At 40.0% G+C, this 23034-nt stretch overlaps 1 protein-coding gene across 4 annotated transcripts in view; it reads left to right on the plus strand.

The window, feature by feature from the left end:
* SMURF1 (SMAD specific E3 ubiquitin protein ligase 1) overlaps window positions 1–23034 on the plus strand; it is a 47507-nt gene that overhangs the window by 19902 nt on the left and 4571 nt on the right. For 2 of the 4 annotated variants that reach the window (XM_037384168.1, XM_037384169.1), the window contains exons 2-16: window positions 7773–7811; window positions 8478–8586; window positions 9193–9326; window positions 9448–9513; window positions 10387–10462; window positions 10824–11077; window positions 11868–11952; window positions 14238–14384; window positions 15648–15852; window positions 16104–16207; window positions 17890–18004; window positions 18977–19155; window positions 19978–20115; window positions 20446–20566; window positions 22060–22261. In XM_037384168.1, the coding sequence (XP_037240065.1) occupies window positions 7773–7811; window positions 8478–8586; window positions 9193–9326; window positions 9448–9513; window positions 10387–10462; window positions 10824–11077; window positions 11868–11952; window positions 14238–14384; window positions 15648–15852; window positions 16104–16207; window positions 17890–18004; window positions 18977–19155; window positions 19978–20115; window positions 20446–20566; window positions 22060–22261 (1974 nt within the window). The remainder of the gene's footprint in view (window positions 1–7772; window positions 7812–8477; window positions 8587–9192; window positions 9327–9447; window positions 9514–10386; window positions 10463–10823; window positions 11078–11867; window positions 11953–14237; window positions 14385–15647; window positions 15853–16103; window positions 16208–17889; window positions 18005–18976; window positions 19156–19977; window positions 20116–20445; window positions 20567–22059; window positions 22262–23034) is intronic. The other 2 variants (XM_037384170.1, XM_037384171.1) reach the window with 1 other exon arrangement.

Raw genomic sequence — 23034 nt, forward strand, 5'->3', positions numbered from 1 at the left:
TGTTAGGTATTGACATTTGTAGAGATTTGAAAAAGGTGCTTTGAAAACTCCCAAGTGTTAAAAGTACAAAATATTTTTGGCAATCTTAGTAAAACTCAGTTTGGAATCTGAGTTATGAGTGCATGTGGGTGGAGGAACATGTTTTTCATGCTTTAGGAATTTTTTTCCAGATGCTTTCTCAGTGCTTGGGTAACTATAAAAGTGAAGTATTAAGACTTCATCATGGATTTATTCCTTAATTTTAATGTAATTTAAGAAAGTTGAGCTACATAGTTTCCTGGTGTGTTTTTAACTTTATTATGGCAATAATGTTGCACAGCGCACATTGGTGTCTGTTCCAAAATGTGAGCACAAGTATGTGCAAGCTGTGCAGTTAAGCCTGTCTTGATAGACACCACTTGCTTGAAAATATTAATTATTCAATGTAAGTGCACGTGGTTGGAGATACAAGAGATGTAAGGGAAGAAATCCAGAATCGTGTGTGTGTGAATCGCAGTGACTACAACTTGCACAATGAAGTGGGGAGTAAATGTAAAATGTGATTTTGTATTTCCAGTAGGAATTATGTCATTGGATTGGTTTTGTTTAGCTGTCAGCTAAGAGATTGTGTTTGCCTTGAGAATGGGATATTGTTCTGTGTGGTTTTAACAGAAATTTGGAGTTCTTTCCAGATATTTCTGTTTCTTGCTAATGTGTGCAGAGGCGAACACTATAGCTGAAGCCTGAGCATATCCTTTGTTTTCAGAGAGTTGGGAGACCATTTGTGGACACTTTAACAAAGGAAAAGCTTGACTGAATTTGGGAAATCTCTCTCTACAAAATTATTACTGCACTTGGTTGTGATTCTGGCAGATGTGTTGGTGGGAGTGGAGGGACTGAGTTTTGCAAACCGTGCCGTGGATAGAAATGATTCTATGTTCTGTTCAGTTTTTCTCTGGTAAAACTGTGTAATTGATAGGGTGTTTTTTGAGAAGGGCTGTAAAATGGCGATAGTAATAACTGACTTACCTCTTGAATTTCAGTTCTCAAAGTAAGCGGTTGTGCTTTGAATGTGTCTGTGCTTTGAATGTGTCGGAAGATAGTTGCAAAGAAAAGCTGCAAGGATGTGTGAGGGAGGATGGTGCTTCAAGGGCATCTTCTTGACGACAGAGGCGGCTTCACCAGTTAGGGTCTCACTCTTGCCGCAGCACCTCTGGCTATATTTCTTACCGCTGAGTAGTCACTGTAGGGCCAAGAAGAATAATTAGCTGAAGGTAGTGAAGCAGCAGTTTGTGAAAAGTTTGCCTTTAAAAATAAACCTTTTTTTTTTTAAAAAAAATATCCCTGGAAGTACAATTTGAGTGAGAAATAGGAGCTTAATGTAGCTGGAATGTGCCTTGCAGTACATGGGGCAAATAAATTCCACGGGCAGCTTCTGCTTTTGGAGCTGAGGCTGGGCTGAGGGTGATCTGCAGAACCCCAACGGTCGGGGGTTTGTGTCTGTCTAGGAAATAGGAGACTGTGTAGAGAGTATGAGAAGGTTCTTGGCCTGGAGTAGAGGAAGGCATAGCAAAGTTGTAAGAAAACTGATGTAATAGCTAGGATTTAATGAAAGATTTAATCTGGGAGGTAACCTTTATCTCAGGCATTTGTTAGGGGTGAGCTGAGGGGGAGGGGAAGAAAAGAAAAGTTAGTATGCAGGATAATTGGATATGCTTATTTCCACCTCTGATTTGTGCCTTTCTCTGATTCTGTACATCAGAATTAATTCATCTTCCTATTGATCTCCCTTTTTTATCCCTGCAAAGATCTTCAGCTAGTTCCATAACTCTTAGTGTTTCTCCAGGTTTTACACTAAGTCGGTTTGTTCTTAAACTTGCTTTACTGGTCTTGCGTTGCACGCAATCTCAGTTAACTGGGAATTTAATGAGTCTTGTTCTTCCAATAGTCCTGTGCTGTCTTTTTAATGATTTATGTTATTGAGGGCTAAATCAGCCCTTGCTGGTGTGTATACGAAGACTTATTGTCGGTCAGTGCCCAGGAGGATTTTTCAGTTTGAGTAATTCTTAGGAATCCTGGGGATGAAACTCTTCTGTTTTGTCAACTTGGTATTGTTTGCACTACGAGGACTGACTCTTGTTCATGACTGGTTTCTGCTTAGGTAGGATGGTATTTTGATTCCTGGCTAAGTAGATACTTTAATGACATGTTAATGGGCTAATAAAAATGGCTTTTTCTGGGTGTGTGGTTTTTTGAAGATCTCTTCAAAGTTGTCTAGTGTTTGCAACTGGCTGCACGAAGCCAAGTTCCAACCCACGAGGAAAGCATGCCTTGAAAAGAGGCTTTGATTTTTACTGCAGCCTACACAAAAGGGCCACAAAAAGGCTTCGTGTATCAAATCTAGCAACTGTTTGAGAATTAAGGGTTTTTTAATGAAGCATTACTTTAATCTGGTAGTCAAGGTCTGCTTTAGCATGAGTTCAGGCAGTCTTTCAATGTCGAGGCATGATGTATGCTGGTCCTGAAGTCTGAGGGGTCTCTGGAGTTTTTTGGTTGGTTTATGTGTCAGATTGCAAATCTTGTTGGCATCACGATGCTAAGATTATTAGTGAAGGCCACTCCATGTACACGCCTGTATAAAATTAGTTCTGTACAGCTAATTGGTTTATTTGGCAAAGGTAATGGAAGACTTCAGTTTTGTTTATCTTTTTCGGCATGCTAGGCGCTGCAGTGATTCAGGTTCGGTTACTGAGAAGTTAAAGCAGTCCCTGGATTGATGCATTTCAGTCTCAAGCAGACAAAGAGAAAGACCAAAAGTATTCTTAAAGCAAACAAAAAGAGGACTAGAATAGAAACCTTGGCCTTTGTGGTGACGATGTAAACTCTAATTTGTGAATAAAGTGGTGTATTTCAGTTCAGTGATGTGGCTAGCTGTAAAGAAACAGCATTTTTACACTCTTAGTGTCTTCAGCCATCTTTCCTTTCCCATTAAACCCTTTCTCTTGTACCCTACCAAACAGAAATTGTTATCCTTAAAAAAAGCCAGAACACTTAACTTCATGGGTTGCCTAGTAGTAGAAATAAAAACAGACTTTCATCTGCAGTGAAGTCTCATTTAAAGTAATGTGCAGAGAATAGGAACAGTAAGCAGGGTTATTCGTAAAGGCAGTTCAGAAGGGGTGGCTTGTGGTATTCAGAGTATTTTCCACAAAACACTCCGAACCATTTGGACAAGAAGTGATTTCACATAACAGATTCAGCAAAGATTTTAATTGTGGGCCACAGCGCTTTGGGGCGTTAGAGCAGCATGTGGTAAATAGCTGATGTTTGCTTTTTCTTTTTCTTTTTTTTTTTTTTTTTTGAGGCTTTTTTACACTTCAAGCACATTATTTTTGCTGTGTAGCCTTCTGAAAACTGTTTTTCAGAATGGCAGAATTTTTGCTGTGGAAACCAGCCTATAAGCTAGCGTGCATGGGGGGCTGTCCTGCTTTCAAAAGCAGAGCTGGAGCAACCTTACCTCCAACACAGGGTACCAGCTTCACAAGTCAGAAGCTAGGCAAACTTTGAAGATTAACAGCGAAGTTTCCATTACTTGGATGCATCAAATTTGACCGGCTTTGCAGCCTCTTTTGTTTTTCAGTGGTAACCAGTAATTTTAGTTTCATTTTATGTCAAGATCTTTATTCTGCTCTCTTCCAAAGCCTCATTGTTCTTCTTTATTTCTTATATCGTAAAACAAACCAACCAACCTGCAATGCTTTTAATGATTATGCTGCATATCTCTGATTAAAGATGGTCTACACAGAAGTAAATATTAAGTAAAGTCCTTTCTACGTCATCAGCCTGCTGGCCTGTGTTTATCTTCTGTCAGAAAGTAAAACGAATGTATCCTGGAATCTAGCTGCCTGTTTGTACAAGCACAAATGATTAACCTGGAATATCAAAGGGAAGGCCAAAGACGGTGGAAAGGTGTATTTGCTAGCATCGTTCAGTATGACCTTCCCCCTGGCTTTTCTAAGGAAGATGTGAGCATACTGCTGCTCTGTCTTGTCTTCAGAATTAACTTGAATGCTAAATTGAAGGCCATCTTTAGCTCAGGTCCTGTCCATGTGTAAAAGTCCTTAGTTTGAGCAAGGAGGCTCTTGCCTTTAACTCGCAAAGTGTGAATGAATGCAGTCCCCGCTGCAAATTTGCCTGCTGATTTGCATTGGCACAGGCTGGAACCTACAGAATATTTTCATCGCTTACTTCCCCCCCTGCTCCCTCCTGGTCTTAAACCACGATTACCTAGTTTTTACACTGTGTAGCTGAACACAGTTGTAGCAGCTTAGCACTGTGCTGTGGGATGGGGTATGTTGCCTGTGAATAAATCCCGTGTTGATGCAGAGACAGCGATGTGAGGACTCTCTTGCAGACCAGCAGCCATCCTTTGGACGCTGCCTATTCAAGAGGAGGAACTTGCACACGAAGGCTTTGATTTTGTGGGCTGGGTCTGTTTGGGGATGGTTGAAATGGTTCCTCACCCAGGCTGTCTTTCTCTGCCTCCTTTCCAAAAACGCTGGTCTCGCTGCGGAGATAGGTGTCTCGGTGATGAAGCAGCAACTTTCTGATGCAATTCTCGGCTGGGTTGTTCAGACATCGGTGCCACTCCGTACTTTCCTTACTACACCCATCTGTAGCTTGCTCCTGCGGCACCTCCTGAACCACAGCAGATGATTCATTTCTGCTTTGGAAGGAGGGTGGACAACTGGGGGCTGGCAGAGGAACCACTCAACTCTCTCAAGTTACATCTGCATTGAAGACATCCCCAGGGTGAATACTGACTTTGTGTAAGGCTCGTCCTTCACCTCCTGCCAAATATGCTTTCACAGTAGTACTTTGCCCAGCTGGCTAATTTGGCCTTTGAAATTATCTCAATAATGTCAGGTACTTAAAAAAACATTCCCATCCCTTTATAAATATTATAATCTAGATGTAAAGACATTGTTTCAGTGTTGTTTGGGATCTGTTGTATTAAAAAAAAGTTCTTTGGTGCTGTGCAGCAATCCAGAGCGGAGTATAAACAAAAACTATGTCAAGCTGAAACAAGTCGGTTGACTTTGAGAAGGCAGAATGTAAATGCCCAAGTCAGGAGAATTAGTACCTTTTGTAACATTGCAACAAACGCGGGGAGATTGCTCTTGCTGACAAGCCCTAAACCTTTCTTGTTTAAAAGAAAGAAAAACAAAAAGAAAAAGCACTTTGGAAAGATGGAAAGTAGGGAAAGATGGTGTTGGTGTGAAGCCTGTGTAAGGCGCCTCTCAGTTGCCTGGTTCACAATTAAGTATCCATCCCATTCTCCTACACCGCCTGTGATGCAGGGATAAAATTAATAACTTTTTAAGCCTTCGTAGCTGAATCTACCCGAGTTCAGGGGTTTCAGGCTTGATGTAGCAGCAGTCAGGTCCTGCTAGCAGTCTTGCTGAAGTCTTATTGGAGACGATGCATTTAAGAAGCAAATCTGGCATATACCCAGCTTTACAGAGCAGGGAGGGGCTGTCTGCTCTGCTGCTGGCATGGTTTCATGTCCAAGTCTCCCGTTGCTGACCTTTGTCACCTGTTTCTTTACTGGAATTTAGAAATCTATGGCTTTTCAGTAATAGAGCACTTGAAAATATTTTTTACTCTAGTGGGTTTAATATGCAAATAGTGGAACAGAGCCAATGGTCCATCTCGGGCAGCATGATTCTGGAGATTGCTCCATAAAGGTTTATTTTGGCTGTTAGCTGCTGTGCCAATATTTTTCTTACAAGAAAGAGTAATGGTTTTTGCAACCTAAAATTGAGGGTTTCACAGGCTGCAACTGGAAAATTGGCAGCCGTGCTCATCTGCTGTAGACTGAAAGCGTGTGGCAGAGGTAAAAGAGTTAAATGAAAAAATAAAATTCTTCAATAATGGCTTTAGAAACTTAGGCTGCTAGTTAGCTCTAGAAAGCACACCTGAAATATAGAATAAAGGTAATAATTATATAGTCAGACTATATGCAGATAGTTACATATGGCATACTTTTCCAGCTCAATAACATATTCTTAAAATTGAGGATGGGGAAGTAAAATGAGTTATTGAGTAAAAAAAAAAAAAAAGCTCCACCTCTCACAAGAACGTTAAAATTCCTTTTGGCAGGTACTAGAACGTTCAAATTCTGATTTTACCTGTACTTATTCCCTGTTTTTTCTGGTATTTTTTCCTCTGAAGCACTCACAAAAGGAAGAGGAAATTAAAGGTTGCTCTGTTGTCCTTCCATAGAACAGCGGATGGTGATTCTGTAATCCTGTTTTGTTTCAAATTGAATTGCTGTAGTCCTGCAGACTTCTCTTTTTGGTCAGTTGTTTAAAAAAAAACAAGAGAAGCTTTCTCTGATTATGCATTTTGCCGATGTCAGGAATAAATAGTTTTTAATCCAATCTAAAAATAGTTTTGTAGTGCAGCTGCTTTAATTATTACTAAGACGGAGGATTTGTGTATTTTTTGCCATGAACATCTGGGTTAAACAGTGCACCTTTTGGCTCTGTCTGTCTGACATCTGAATTGAGGCAGTTTTTATTCCATTAGCTATGTTAGATGGGGAATGTTGCTCTGCAGCTGAGAGGTGGGCTTCTAGCAGAAGGGTAAAAAACCAAACGGAACAACAAAAGAAATGAATAAAATTGTTCCCTTATTTTTGCTACTACATCTTCATTTTACCCAATGTAGAGTTCATGTAAGAATGAGTGTAAGTCAGGAGCAAGGTGAGATAGAAATGAGGAGCAATGGTCCGTACCAGGGGAAATGGCCATTTGAGTGTCTTCTGAGCATTCATCCTCATGCTGAAAGATCAGAACTGGGTGAGAAAGAGACCACCTCAAAAATAGCTCTGTCTTTTATTGTTATCTTCCCCTCTTAGGTGCTAGTTTTAAGTAAGTTAGAGGTCTTAATATTTTCATCTTTGGCTCTGTAGTTATTTTGCCTCGCCTGTTGTAAGAGTTTAATGGATACTGAATAACTTGTATTGCTGAGATTGTACTGAGCAATCCTTACTGAAAAGCAAAATTAGACTTGTAGCTGGTAATAGACCTGGTAGACATGGAGATTGATGTGAGTTTCCTGATCTGATTTTTGCTTAAACTACTGTGCTATTTAGTACAGTTGGAGAGAGGGAAATTATGTCTCTTTTTTTTGGCCCTTTCAAAGGGAAACGTACTGATGCAATTTTTTTTTTAGTATTTAATTTTTTCTCTCGAGCGAGGTTCTGCCATACTTACCACAAACCCTTTCTGTATTTGCAAACTGCTTAGGCCTTTATAGCATACCTCCCATGTTTTATTTTACGATGTATCACATAGTTTTGTGTGCAGAAAGCAGGAGGCTGCACTGTATTTGATGGGACTTAGGCGCAGAGGTCTCTTCCGGGAGTCCCAGAACCATTCTTGATTTAGTAACTGTTTAGTCCTTGTTCTAAAATGGGTGCCTTCTGAAACAACAAAAATCTGCCTTAGCACCTGTGTAAGCATGCAGTATAGAAAATTAGGAGGTTTTAATACAAAGGGACGTTCATTAAAACTTCTGTGTATTCTAACAATAGAACAAAAGCAGCAAAGGAATTTTTCTCTTTATGTAAATCCATATTCCAGTCACAGATAAAGAAAACAATGCTCACATTTAACATTTGGGTGTGTTTTTATGAATTATGATCAGGTAGTATTGTATGGTATGATTGCTAGAAAAGGATTTTTTTATGGTTTTAAGATTTCTTTATCTGATACTTTGTTTTGCAGTATTATGTGCCAAGAATCTTGCAAAGAAAGATTTCTTCAGTAAGTATGCCCTAATTCTGTAACTTTCTATTCTTGATTAATCAGATTTATTTGTAGATTATGCATTACTGTTGTGACTCATCCATGTATGTCATTTGTTCTGTGGTTTCATTGGTGCAGCAACATTGCATTGCTACATGAGTACACGTTGCCCTGAATTGTATTTAGATAGATTGTGTAGACTCCAGTAGGGCTGTAAAGACCAAGGACTCACAAATTCTAATTGAAAGTCTGGCTGATGAGACTGCAACCTGCTTGCAGTCTCACAGTTCTGTGTTGGGGGGGTACCAAGAGCATCCATCTCAGGATGGCTCTATTTGTAAAGGATGCGAGTGAAATATCCCAGTGCTGCAGTCTTGATACTGTATTAAGGACTGAATAAAAATGACTGCTTATCAGTATGCATGAGTCACTTAAGCACATTTAAATTAAGCACATTTAACCTTGTGTTTTCTAAAAGCTTTCACAATTTTTGGCAGATATAAATCTGTACGACAGAAGTTATCTAATGATGAAATCAGTTCTCTATTCTGGATTTCCTACAATAGTTTTAGGATAATGGTAACTTTCTTTTTTTGGGGGGGAAGCAGAGGCTCACAAAAGTATTATATTGGAAGAAACAAAACAAAAAGTACTGTGCTTAATAGCATCTTTTTGCTTCCACAGGACTTCCTGACCCATTTGCAAAAATAGTTGTTGATGGGTCAGGTCAGTGCCATTCAACTGACACTGTGAAGAACACATTGGACCCCAAATGGAACCAGCATTACGATCTGTGAGTTGTTTGTAAGGTCATAAGTAAACAATATTCCAGAGATTTCCTAGTAATTGGAATGCAAGGGTTGACACTAACTTCATTTTGTGTTAGCATGAAGAGTCACATTTGCTGAGGAGGACTGGTTTTTTTGCAACAAGAAACTACCTGTTAATAAAAGAGTGGTACTTTGCTTTTAGGTGTTTGAATTTGGAAATATTTGTGTGTCACGTACACAGCATAACTGCTTAGAGTAAGCTCTACTGAGCGCTGGAGTCCAGCTTTTACAGAACACTGTTCTGTTGTAGTGATCTGTTTCCTTCAAATTATTAGAAACATAAACTTTGAAGTTTTGTATATTAATCAACTTGTTGCATAGCTTTTAATGAGGCTGTCTGTACTTAAATTCATGTTGCAGCAATATCAATTTAACATGCTGTGTGAAATCATAGTGCAGTAATTCATTAATAACACCATTTCAGACTTAAGCACTTCTGTATTTATAATAAAGCAGCATGACCAATGTACTAAAATGTATTAAAATTTGTACCAAATAAAGCATAAATTCTGCAGAGTGAAGAGAGGTTATTTTTTCTAAAGTAACTCTTATAATACATATTTTTCTAGGTATGTTGGGAAGACAGATTCCATAACCATCAGTGTATGGAACCACAAAAAAATCCACAAGAAACAGGGAGCTGGCTTCCTGGGGTGTGTCCGACTCCTCTCCAACGCCATCAGCAGGCTAAAAGATACTGGATGTAAGAACAATTCCGACCTGGCGCAATCAAGAACCTTCCATGCTTTGTATCTGAGTAGTGAATAGTAGTCCCACCCACCCCTCCCCAGTGTTTTGTTGATCTTTCCAATTCTCATTTGCAGACCAGCGTTTGGATCTATGCAAACTAAATCCCACAGATACCGATGCTGTACGAGGCCAAATAGTGGGTAAGAATACTCTTAGCTAAACTTTCACCTTCCTGGGTAAATATACTGTATGGACAAATGTTGTATTAAAAGAGAAATGTGTAGTCATTATTGCTTCTGTACCTTTTCTGTGTTGTTTCTTCTGACTTTAATGGGATTAAATTACGTAACCTGAAAATATTTGTTGTACTGCTATGTGGGAGTTTGTTTTCTATCAGTTGATAATGGAAAACAAAAAGAGGGAATGCACCTGGTGAGGTCCCTAATGCAGCTCTGGGAGGGTGAATGCTGCTGTGAAACGGATTGCATTTGGGCCAAGGGGACGGGCAAAGGGAATCTTACGTGGAAAAGAGGATCTGGAGGAGTTACAAGAAATTCTGCAAATTGCTGTTTTAATACCTTTGGCTCACATGTAACTCATTTGCAAATTTCAGTGAGGCAGTGCTAGTTTTATGGTTAATTTAGCCCCCCCCCCCTTTTGCTGCCCCCCACCCAGCCCAAGCTTTTCATTGATACAGAAATATTTGGCAAATGCCAAATTCTCACCGTAACGATGACATCTAGTGGTGAGTAATTTTTTCCCAGTTTACTTTTCCGGATCCTCATGGAACACAGATGTAGAACTTGACGTGTTTGGTATTTACAGAAAGAGACTCAGCTTAAGTTTTGAGGGGGTGATACCTATGGTTTCTCGTCTCCCTTTTTGAAAAAACAGTGATGCTTTAGGGTTGTAGAAGTAGTTTTGGTAAGTGGTGTGCTCTCATGTGTAGGATATACCTTTCCTTAATATTTTAACCTGTATAAATGTGAGTTGTTTGGCTTTATGTTGTTGGGTTTTTTTAAAGGGAACAGTTGTTCTTTTATTATTAACTTGTGTTTGGTTTCTTATTTCAGTCAGTTTACAGACACGGGACAGAATAGGCACAGGAGGTTCTGTAGTAGACTGTAGAGGGCTTTTGGAGAATGAAGGGTAAGGATTGTTTTCTTTACTCTTAATTAGAAAAATGGTTTATATGTGGAAAGAATGTAATTAACACTAGGAAAACTAAACGTCAGTGTGACTGAGATATTTTCTGGGAATATGTGTCGGGTAGTAAGGTTAGAGCTGGATACTTGCTTAAAGAAAATAAGCTAAACTGGGTAGGACTTGATAGTTTTTGTTACCTGTGCTTCTGGCACTTTTGGTGCCAGAAAACTGAGAAATTTGGGGTATAAAAACATTAAGAAAGTGACATATCTTGCATTAAAAGTTGCAGTACTTGAAGTAATGGGGAGAGAGAGAGAAACAGTTATTTCTGCATTCACTTCTCTTGTGATGGAAACTCTTGAAGTTTCCCCATTTTCAGAACGGTTTATGAAGATTCCGGACCGGGAAGGCCGCTGAGCTGTTTTATGGAAGAACCAGCACCATATACAGACACTACGGGGGCTGCTGGCGGAGGTAACTGTCGCTTTGTAGAGTCCCCCAGTCAAGATCAGAGGCTTCAGGCACAGCGACTTCGGACTCCTGAAGTCAGAGGTCATGTACAGACACCTCAGAACAGACCGCACGGTCACCAGTCGCCTGACCTACCAGAAGGCTACGGTAAGAGTTTTCCAGAACTATAAAATTGAAGCTTTTTTTCAGAAGACTTCAGAGAAAAAATCTCCCATTTTGATATATAGATGCAGCTTACCTGTTAGGACATGCAGTATCCACGTGCATCTAATGGTCTGCGTTTTGGAAAAGGAACTAAGCAGTGCAGATGGGAATTTGAGATTGGCTAATTAGCAGTTGGCTATGCCAGGATACACTGAGGGGTTGATGGTAAATTAAACATGAGGTTGTGGTATGATGCTGTTACAGAAAATTCACTGCTAATCTTGGCTGTGTATCCAGGGAGAACAAATGTAAAGAGATCTTTAAAGTAGAGCAGTAACGCTATTTTTTCCTTCCCCCTTGGCATGTTGTGTAGGTTTGAGCCCACATTTGAGAAAAGATCAGGAAAATAGAAAAGCAACAAAGCAGCCAGTAGTACAGAAGATTAGGGAGGATAAGAATAAGCATAATTTAAATCTTGGAAAAGTGTATGCCAAATCTAGGAGTAAAGAACTCTAGTTTGGGGATTTGGGTTGTCTCAAAAATCTAAAAATAAAAATACAAACTCAAACACATTGGTGCATGACTTGTGAGTTGCAAAAAGAACGTTGGAAAGTGTAGTCAAAGTGAATTTGTGAAGGACAAAACAGTCCATGCTGCAAGAGCTCAGGGGGATGGCTGAAGTACTTTCTCCTCGATCTGACAGAAAGATAATAGTCTAACGGCTTTAAATAAACTGTTTATTCAGATTTTTTCAGATTTGTAATTTAGAATAATCTTTCTTTCTTTTTCATAGAACAAAGAACAACGGTACAGGGACAGGTTTATTTTTTGCACACACAGACTGGAGTTAGCACATGGCACGACCCTAGGATACCAAGGTATGTACTTACAGTTACAGTCAGGGGGGTTTGGTGTTTGTGTCCATGACAGTAAGCCGAACCTTTAAGAGCAAAAATCTGTGAAATGGCCTGCTAAACTTAAAGGGAGAGCTACAAGCAGAGGAGTAATTCTGGATGTTTCTAGTTACCTTTTCACTAAACTGCTCTTTCTGAAGGAAAGCATTATCTTGTGAATTTTGTAAAACAAAAGGGGGAAAAAAATATGTAGCCCTTCAGGAATTCCCATTTTCTTCCTAAAATGTCAACATCACTTTTGTTTTTTGGTGAAGCAACAGATTTCTGAATGTTACCTAATATTTTTTTTTACTTTGTGTGAAAACAGTTTGGACTGCAAATTGAAGAAAACGGTGACTGCTTTCTTAAAGCCCTTGTTTATTGAGCATTTCACTTGTAACTTTGTTTCTGTTAGAGCTCACTTACATAAAACTGAAGCAGAGATTACTTCTCATCTTTAAACTTGAAGTGGTGGGGTTTTTATGCTTTGGACCAGTGATTTGCAGCTAGAAAATTTGAATCATCCACATGATTAATGTAGTAAAGCCTCTTTAAAACCTTAACCTGCAGTTAATCCAGGTCTTTGTGACTAAGGTCTGGCGCTCTTCCTTGAGAAGTTTTGAATCTGGGGTGTTTCGCTGGACCACCTGCACACCAGATTCAAGAGCGAAACACAAAGTTTGTAACTTTTCAGCTGCTGCGCAGGCTGGATAATACATGACCGTGGTACAGGATATTAGAAAAATGATATAAATAGCATAGGCAAAAGTGTTGATAAAACCACAGTACATGGAAGGATATGAAAAATAAAGTTGGGAGAGAGGGAGAAAATATCTGATGGTAGATTAGCTAGTATCACTGGAAGAAGAAATGACAATGCTCATTTGTTCATGTCACTCGTGTCCGGCTTGTGTGCCCAAAGCGTTGTCTCCTCTTCAAGTGATGCTGGCTGGCCTAATGAAAGGTATTGCCGCTTCTCCTGACAAATCTTAGAGCCAGGTTTTCAGGACCAGCAATGTAAGTGGACACGAGTGTCTTGTGAGTCACAGGTCACACTTACTTCAGTTAAAAGTGGCTTTTGTATTGCCAAATTGCAGTGCAAAAACCTAACCTTGGCAGTTAGCATCGATGTATGTTAAAACTTGATGTAATCAGATCTTTACAGTACTTTCAGATGCCCAGCTGATTGAAACAAATGGTTACAACCATAATCATCTTTAAGGAGCCTAACTAAGGCTTGTCTGTCTGCCTATGTATCCCCTGCTGTCTTACGCTCACTGTGACACTAATGAAGCCTTTGGTGTACAAAGTGTTTCTGCTTTTCTAAAACCTCTCGGTTTACTCATTTATATTGGCGTTGCGTAGGTAGATTTAGGTAAGGAAGTACATGGAGTGGTGTCTTCAACCCTGGATAACAGATGAATCCATGCCAGCTGCCTAGAGAATACTTTATTAACAATAGCTTTTCTGTCTGAAAATAATCTTCAGGTTTCCCTCCTTCCTTTTCTTGCCAGTCTTGGTGTTTGCCTTTATTAGGTGGCGGGGGCCCTGAGTGTTTTCATTTTTCTAGGTGTAAATACATCCTATGTATTGTATTTAAACACTACCTGGAAGTGAGTGACTTCCTTTAGCAGCACTTAGAATGATACCCAAAATTTATCTGTGATGAAAGGGATGAATGCATTGGTAAAGCCTTACTCTCAATGATTTATCTGTGAAATAGTTAGGATTCTAACCTTGTCTAATTAAAGAGGTGATATTTTTTTTTTTTTTTGTGACCTTAACATTTGGCTGCTTAGCCTCTTAATTTACTTGGGTGTTTGGAGACAGTGGTTTGTGCAGAGGCCTTTGGTAAATCATTTGGTTTTCTGCATGTGGATCACATTAATGTTAATGGGAATTTTTCTGTGACATTTTTGGTATGAAAAGTCTCTTCCTCCTCCTACAGCCCTGAGAAGCCCTGTCACCACCTAAATGATGATGCTGCATATTGAAGTTACTTCTAAGCTGTATGGCTTTGTTACTTTAAGGCCTTTCAAAGACGGGTGTTTTGCTGATTTATCTTGCTATCTGTGTACCATGCATACATGGGGAGCTGCACTGCTTCCATTGAGGATTCTGAAAAGGCAGCATTAGAATAGCTATTCTGTCCTTTCTAAGACTTTCATAGCCTAGAATCACCAAATTCATTCCCCCCTCTCCCCTGAATGTAAATTGGTTTCATCTTAACTTCGGAAGTGCTTTAACATTTTGTTTGTTTTTCTCCTTAGAGACCTTAACAGTGTGAATTGTGATGAACTAGGACCTTTGCCTCCAGGTTGGGAAGTTAGAAGTACAGTTTCAGGAAGGATATATTTTGTAGATCATAACAACAGAACCACACAATTCACAGATCCACGACTACATCACATCATGAAGTAAGAACCCTGCCTGATAAATAATTTGTGTCGTTTGGATTCTTAGACCTTTTATTTTTATTTTAACTACAGTCTAGGAGTCATGAGGGGCTGAAAAACTGCATGATAACGATACTGGGGAACAGATGCAACCAGTGTGCTAGTCAGGGTCCGAGCATTGGTTCTCAGTGCTGGGTTTATCTAAGCTTTTTGCAGGGACTCTTCAAAAATGTTTTTGCTATGCTTTGCAGTCCTCAGGTTTAAGGGAGGGCTGGCTTATTTCTGCACAACACTAGTCTCTTTAAGCTGGTTTGACAAAATTGCCCTAAGCTGTGCTGGAGTGAACACGCAGTTCTGGAATTGCTGGTAGAGGGGCTGCCTGGCAGTTCCACAACAGTTGGCTCCTGCCTGCCTGGATTAACAGTTGTAGCTCTGTGCTAGCTATGGGAGACCTGAACAGGCTTCATGCTTCCTTGAGCTCCAGAAAACAGGAATATAAAGCCAGCTAGAGTCTGCTCATTTGCTGCTGTGCACAGCCAGTTCAGGTTTAGCAGCATTTAATAAGCTGCAGCCCTGCATCACGCAAAGGCAGCCAAACTGTTACAGTACTGACCCTGGAAGCAGCCTGGTGGTGCTCGTTGTGCCTAAGATCAGACTTTTTCCTGGATCTGAGTTGTCTGTGCTTGAAGCCAGCTGAGGAATCCCTGTACCTAAAAAATAATTGCTCCACAACCCAAATAAAGTACTGATGGATACTGACAGTTGAATGTATGAAGTTGCAACTATTTGGGACAGGTACCTCTTTCTCTTTTGATAAATATAGATACGGTATTTTTACTGTGTCAAGAATCCCCAGCCTTATCTTGCATGGAGCTGGAGTAAAATTCATTGTGGTTGTTAGATAGTTGCATTTATAAAGCTGTAGTTTGTTCCATTAGATGTCTCTTTTCATGTTAAACTCTTGAAAGTTGACTCCATATGGGAGTAATACCAAACAAACTTTTTAATTACTGCTCAGTCAGCATTCAGTGATCGTGCTCCACAGCCTTCCAGAATGTATTGCCATATGAAAACTGAGCTGAAAAGTGCTGAAACTCCTTATTGTAAATATCTGTATTTCTTACATCCTTGAATGTAGGGTAATGATGCTATGGAAGTTACCCAGCTGAATACACATTTCACTCCAGGTTCCTCTTAGAGAAGCTTAATCAGTTCTTCCATCATTCTTTTAGATATTCCTTATTGTTATGCTTCTAGAATAAATATTTTACTTTGCTTTCAAAGCCATCAATGCCAGCTAAAAGAGCCGAGCCAGCAGCCTCTGCCAGCTCCAAATGAGGGATCACTAGAAGACGGTGAGGAGTTGCCTGCACAGAGATATGAAAGAGACTTGGTACAAAAGTTGAAAGTTCTTAGACACGAGCTCTCTCTTCAGCAACCTCAGGCTGGTCACTGTCGCATTGAAGTGTCCAGAGAGGAAATATTTGAGGTATTTGACTTTTTTTACTACTAATAGCAGCTTTTGTCACTCGAGTTGAGTAAAACTAATCTTTGCTTATAGCAAGTTTGCTTCAAGAGGGAGGTAGTGAATACCACCCACCAGTTTGCTTCAGATTAGCACTTTTAACAGAATAATATTTTCGGTAGTTGAGCAGCAATCTGTGTATTACAGTAGTGCATCTTAGTAGACTTAATTATAGGAAGGAAATAAAATACCTAATTGTAAAAATACACATATAGGAATCCTACCGTCAGATAATGAAGATGAGACCAAAGGACTTGAAAAAGAGGCTTATGGTGAAATTTCGAGGAGAAGAAGGCCTGGATTATGGAGGAGTAGCAAGGTGAGATTTGGGGGTTTGTCTGACACTTTTTAACTGTTAAATTGTCCTTAAAGTGACCCGTGGCTGATATCACTCCCTTTCAAATTACCTGTTAGTGGTATGCGTAAGTTATTCGTTTATAGGCAGTGCTTGTAACTTCGGTCTTCATATCATGGTAGATGGGAAAGTGGAACCATGTGATTTAACAGTTGTCCCACAGCCCTCCTGGTGTTAAAGGCTCATGCTAAATGACTTGGTATGCTTTGTATTTGGGAACATTACTGGAATTAATACCAGATTGACGCGTTTCTGTTTCCCCTCTTCTCCATAGGTACTCTGTTTTCATCACCATTACCCAGTGAGTGTAAAAGGCTTGTTTAGGATAGGCTATTGATCTTACTGGAGAAAGTGCTGATCTCAGCAACAGGCTCCAGTTTCATAAGTGAAAGTGTGATCAGCTCAAACTGTGAGGTCTTTCAAGAAGCATATAGACTCTGAAGTAAAATCCAAATCACAGCAAAGGATTTGTTAAATGCACCTCTCTGATTTCCAGTGAATAGATCGTGAGACGATAGGGGTTCCTTTTTGTTATGCCTCAGCCACATTCAGGAGAGTCCTCTGATCTGTTGGAGCAGGAGTTGGAGATGAACTAATTGTAAACTAAAGGCTAAACTTTTAGAGAGGACTTGCCTCCCTTTTAAAAATAGTAGTAATTCCCTGTGGGTTTAATCAGATCTGAAGTTGATTGTAGCATCACCAAAATGCTCATCTTTGCAGTGGCTCAAATGCATTGTGTAAATTCACTGAGCGATTTCTCAAATCCACAAAGGCTGCATCACCCACTTAGATGTCTTTCAGTAACCCATCGCTGGACAAAGGGAAAAAGTTGGAACATTCTGAGCTGCCTTACCCGAGGCAACCTTGAGTGTTGACATCCTGTTGCCCTGATGGCTTTCCTAATTGCCCATTTGTTGCAACAGGCTCTTTCAGATCACCATGGCTCCACATCTAAGCATTACATTTGATAGTTCTCTCAGAATATTTTGGACTGGGATGGGTGTCCAAATTTAAGAATAAAGGGGCATTTGTCGTGGTGAGTTGGGAGGTCATAAATAGCTTTAGTTCCATTCCAACCTGGTATGTTACTGAGGTGAGAGAATTTACCTGACCCCTCCTATTTTAATGTGTTTGGTCTCTCTGCCCCTTCTGGCAGCAGAGATTCTGTAGTTATCAAGCATTTGCAGAAAAACAACTTTTCTAAAATCAGCTCAGTCACTGGAGGTCTTTAAACAATAGATTTTTTGACCATTTCTTCATACTGTACAGGTTGCAGAGGAGCCGATCTCTTAGTTTCCATATACCTGAACTCTGTACAAAGTCAGGATTTTTTTGGAAGCGGGTCTTGTTCAAACTCAATTTGTTGATGGTGTTGTCTTAACAGCCTGCTATAGGCTTCTCTAATTGACTTTAGTCCCTTCAGTACTTCCATACTAAAACCAGTCTGCCTGTGAGTGGAGTAAGACACTGTGGGTTTTTAAGCATACCTTTTTGGTTTGCAAATGGAAGGCAGTACAAGGTGATCTGAGTTTGAAATGAGCATTTCATAACTGATGATTCACATTAATTGTGTTGTCTGAAACTTAAGTGGAAGTTGTACCCTTCTAAAATACTTTTTTTTTTTTTTTTTTTTCCCCGTTGGGCAGAGAATGGTTGTATTTACTGTGCCATGAAATGCTGAATCCTTATTATGGACTCTTCCAGTATTCTACAGATAATATTTACATGCTGCAAATCAATCCAGACTCTTCTATCAATCCTGTAAGTATGAACTTCTGGGCGAGCAACATACCTACTTCAACAGCTGTCCCCTGCGGTTTTTTGTTATAGTTGTTTTTCCATGACAAGAGCATAAACTGAAAGGTAAAACAGAATAAGAATGTGTTAACGAATCTTATATTGATATAGTGTGAAGCAGAAGGGTTTTGTTCAGAAATTAAAACCTTGATGGAAGAGGTGTCCTTTGATAAATATCTGTTTTCTTTGAGATGCACGGTGATTTTTAGAAGGTGGATGGAGGTGAAATTCATCTTCATTGTGAACGCAGGCGGTTGTGCAGACAGCGCTGCATTCTAAGCAGGGTTCACCCCTGGCAGTAGGGGTTTATGTGCCTGCCTTGCCCTTTCTTAACAAGCTGCTTTGCTTGCTTTTTTTTTTTTCCCTTACTGGAGGATTTGTATTGATGCAGACGCTGAAAGGAGCAGCAATTCTGTATTAGTACAAGCGAGTTTTTCCTGGCCTGACATTTCCTGACATTTGCTCCGTAAGGTGGGGAAGATGGATTGGCAGAATCTCAGCTGTAGGATTTAGGCCTCAGTATTCAAAAGTCAGTTTATAAGCAACATGAAAGACATGAAGGAAATAAGCACGTGGCTTGCTTCCTGAAGAGCAAAAAGATTTTGATGGTTAAAGAAGAAACTAATGTGTTTGGAATCGTCGTATCTTCTTGGATTCTGGAGGTTTTGTGGGGATTTTTTTCTTCCAAGTTTTGCCCTTTGAGAGGGCTAGAGAACTTGTATCCAATTGGTTAATCGGGTAATGCACAGAGACTTGTTTGAGGCATTTAATCATTAAATGCTTGTGATGTTGGTTGCCTTATGAGGAAAAATGGTGGCTCCTCTTGCCCAGAGGGTTGCCGGTGGCTTGCGTGGGTCGCCGGGCTGATGGCGCAGACAGAACCACAAGATGTCAGTCTCTGCTGCTGCCTGATTTTTCTCTCCTCTCTCCCTGCAGGACCATTTGTCTTATTTCCATTTTGTGGGTCGGATAATGGGTTTGGCTGTGTTCCATGGACACTATATCAATGGGGGGTTCACGGTTCCATTTTACAAACAGCTTCTGGGGAAGCCCATTCAGCTCTCCGATCTGGAATCTGTTGACCCAGAATTACACAAAAGTTTAGTCTGGATCTTGTAAGTACTGTATTTATCAATTGTCTCACTGTAGGGAAGGTGGGATAGAGTGGCAATAGCAAGATAATGCTTTACTGAAAATGCAAAAATCTTGTCTCAGTGGAGATCTACAAAATTACTAAACTACTCTTTCTATGTCAGAAAGCTCAAGGTACTTGAGGAAAAGTTCTCATTGCACACTCTGTGTTAGCTCTCCTTGCAGCAAAGTAAATACTAAAACATTAAATGTTGCATGAATACAGTAGAATATCACAGCATCAAAATCCAAACTCAGGACAGAGTTCTGAGGGGAAGTACAGCCTTGTTCAAAAGAAAACCGACTTTGGTTAAAATGGAAATAAATGGAAGTAATTTGGATTTCTGTATGCTTGCAGTTCAGGAGAAAATACAACGTTTAGTGTAGCTTTGGGACTCTTCAGCATTTGCATTATCTCAATTTCTTTTCCTAAATGCTGTTTTGAATTTTTTATTTTAAGTTACTGATGTTGTTGAAGTGCTTCACACTGGTATGGACCAGATTAGTGTTGTGTGTATGTATACATATATGTATGTGTGGCTTTGTGTATATAGAGTTTTATTCATTACCCTGAGTACTACTAGAATTAGACGGATGACCTACATCTGACCAGGCTCTTCAACATGCATTAAGTGTATGGAAATGGGTGGCTGTGGCAGTGTTCCTCTTGAGGTGTGAAATGCGGATGGCTAGTTACCAGGTGTATCCTGAGGACAAAGTGTTCAAATAAACTGTCAGAATCACCACTGAGAGTTACCAAAATATCAGAAATACTCTGTTTACCCCTCTGTCTTTTCCATTGCCAGAGAGAACGATATCACCCCAGTTCTGGACCATACATTTTGTGTGGAACACAATGCTTTTGGGCGGATTTTACAGCACGAGCTCAAACCAAATGGCAGGAATATTCCAGTGACAGAAGAGAACAAGAAAGAATATGTCAGGTACTGCAGAACAAAAATATATCCTGCAAATGTAGTGGAAAGATGATTTTTCTTAATATAGTGAAACTAATGAAATAAGTATTTGAGGAGGAAATACCTGATTTATAAATTACATGAGTGTTTTCATACAACAACAAAATAAGATGCGTGAAGATGAAGCTGTGAATTATACGTTCTTTCTTCTGTTGATGGTGCAATAATTAATTCTTTCATAATACAAAATGTGTGTATTAAAGCAAGTTCCTCTGTAAAACGAGAGTTTTCCAGCTCTGCTACAAACAGCCCAGTCCTATCTAGCTCATCATCCTTGACTGTCTTTACCCCCCACAGGTTGTATGTAAACTGGCGTTTTATGAGAGGAATAGAGGCACAGTTCCTGGCTCTGCAGAAGGGTTTTAATGAACTTATTCCTCAACATCTCCTTAAGCCTTTTGACCAGAAGGAACTTGAGGTATGTATTTTATCCACATAGAATATTGATTTGTAATTTGTTCGATCCACAATCAAGCACCAGTTTTAAAAACAAAACCCCGCAAGCAGACGACAAATAAACACACAAAACTTATTGCTGTTTATATACCAGAAAGCTATGTATTTGTTTAAAAAACCCTTTTCGTTTTTTTCTGGACATTCTTGAGAGGGCTACTTAAAGAGAGAAAGACAAATACACCGTGTTGTCTAACTAAGGACTAATGCTGAAAGCAGGTGGTCTGAGCAGGGAGAGAGTACTGCAAGTTTGAGGAATTCTTGGCAAGACCTAATGTGTTATCTACCCCAGAATTTGTTTTCCTCATAACTTTTCATGCATGGCTGGTTTTACATGCACATAAGGCATGGCTTACAGGGACTAAAATAGAAATGTAGGACATATAGTAAAGAAGTTAATTTGTCCTCTCATTTAATCCTGAGGTGCGGAATGCTGCCTCTTAAAATAATTCCTGTTACAGCAATTTTTCCTCTGTTTTTGCCTTTTTTAAAAAAAACGAGGCAACCTGTGGAATATCAACCATTTGTGGTATTGGAAGCACTAGCTTTGTGCTAGTCGTTCGTGCATACTGATTAATCCCATGAAGTTATTGCATTCCATTTACTAGCTGCTTGAAAAGGCAGATTAAAAATCCATTAAATATTTCAATACTGTCTGCGTCAGAACAGTCACAACTGTCCTAGTAATGTAAACAAGTGTAAGTGGGTGCTGTCTTGGCATGGAAAGGCAGCTGCTAAACGGTAGCTCTCGGAAATGTGATCATCAATGTGGAATATTATGGGATATTTAGAATATGACACACATTTTGTTTTGGGGGATAGTTTTCTCTAAGCCGTTTATTTGTCACTGCCAGGGGAGGCAGTTAGGTTCATGGCCAGCAGTGACTTCCATTTATAGTATTTTGCAACCTGGTGTAATGTGGGAGAGAATTGAAGTAATATGTGCAGTCTGTATCAGAGCCCCTCACAAGCGACATCAGAAAACAGATGAAAAGTTTCTGTAGTTTGTTGTGGAACAACAAAAAAACCAGGATGTTGCCATAAACCGAGCAGGATTCTGTCGCAGTTGGTACTGGCACCTCTAGGACAAACCTGCATCAGATCAGTGGTGTGGGGCGCAGTAGGTGCCCTGCCTTCTTCCAGGAAGAAGATATGCTGTACTTATAAAGATATGCTGTACTCTCCAGATCGCATAGATTTAACAAAGCAGGTCTTGAATGGGCTTCTAGTTCCCTGTGCAAATTCTCGTTCTGGGAAGTGGACCCCTTGACCTCCGTTTCCTTGCCATTACACTAGAGAGATTTACTGCCAGTTCAAAACTGTTCTGAAGCGTTACCTTGCACCAAAAAGGTGCTTCCAGTGGATGAGGAATGCCAGGCTTCGTGTCGGATGTGTGTTTTTATAGCTGCAAACCTGAAATGACTCTGAATGTTAAAGCATGTTCTAATCCTTTAATAGCTAATCATAGGAGGCCTGGATAAGATAGACCTGAATGACTGGAAGTCAAACACGCGTCTAAAGCACTGCATGGCAGATAGCAATATTGTGAAGTGGTTCTGGCAAGCGGTGGAAACATTTGATGAAGAAAGAAGGGCAAGGCTGCTGCAGTTTGTGACGGGTTCGACACGTGTCCCGCTTCAAGGTTTCAAGGCTTTACAAGGTGACTGATGTGGAGGCCGAGTTAACCGGTGGTGGGAGAAAGAGATAAAAATCGTGTGGTATTTACTAGCCCCTTGTAAAATATCAGCGTATTACTGGATAACTCAAGCACTTACAAACTTTAGATCCCAAGAGCCGTTTTACATTTGTCAGCAGCTCTGCTGATGGCGAACACTTTAGCCATTGCTGATAGTGATAGCTGGTAAATCTGTCATCATGAGCGCTTGGACTGGTGTCAATATTAGCTTATCGGTCTCCTACAAAGCTGTGGACTGATGTTAAAATCATAGCGTGCAACCACACCACACTATTATAGAGCTGACCGAACAACTTTTTCACATGAGAATTGTAGTCCCTTCGTCGTTTGGCCACAAACCATTAGACTTCAAAAAAAGTTCCTGAAAATCGCAGGTTTTGTCATGGGAAAAGGTGGCAGTGTCCTAGACTGTTGTGATTCTCAACATTCTACCTGTTGGCTGACAGTAAACTGATGTTCAAAATTAAAATACCTAGTTCTGTTTTACAAGGAAAAGCTCCTTGTACTTAAGCCTTTTCATTTTTAAAGGTGCAACTTCGTTAATGTAGAATTTAGCAGCTTTCCAAAATAACTGGTCTGCAAATTAATTGTCATGAATAGTCCTGTCGCTTCTGCCATCCCTTCATCAGCTGCACATCTGATCTACAGATCTCGCCTATGACAAACTTGTTTGCAGCTGCAACTGTGATTTGCTCTCCTGCCTTTTTATAAGTAGCAAAATTTGCGTGCGTGAATGA

Source organism: Falco rusticolus, chromosome 4, assembly GCF_015220075.1.
Source record: "Falco rusticolus isolate bFalRus1 chromosome 4, bFalRus1.pri, whole genome shotgun sequence".
NCBI lineage: Eukaryota > Metazoa > Chordata > Aves > Falconiformes > Falconidae > Falco > Falco rusticolus.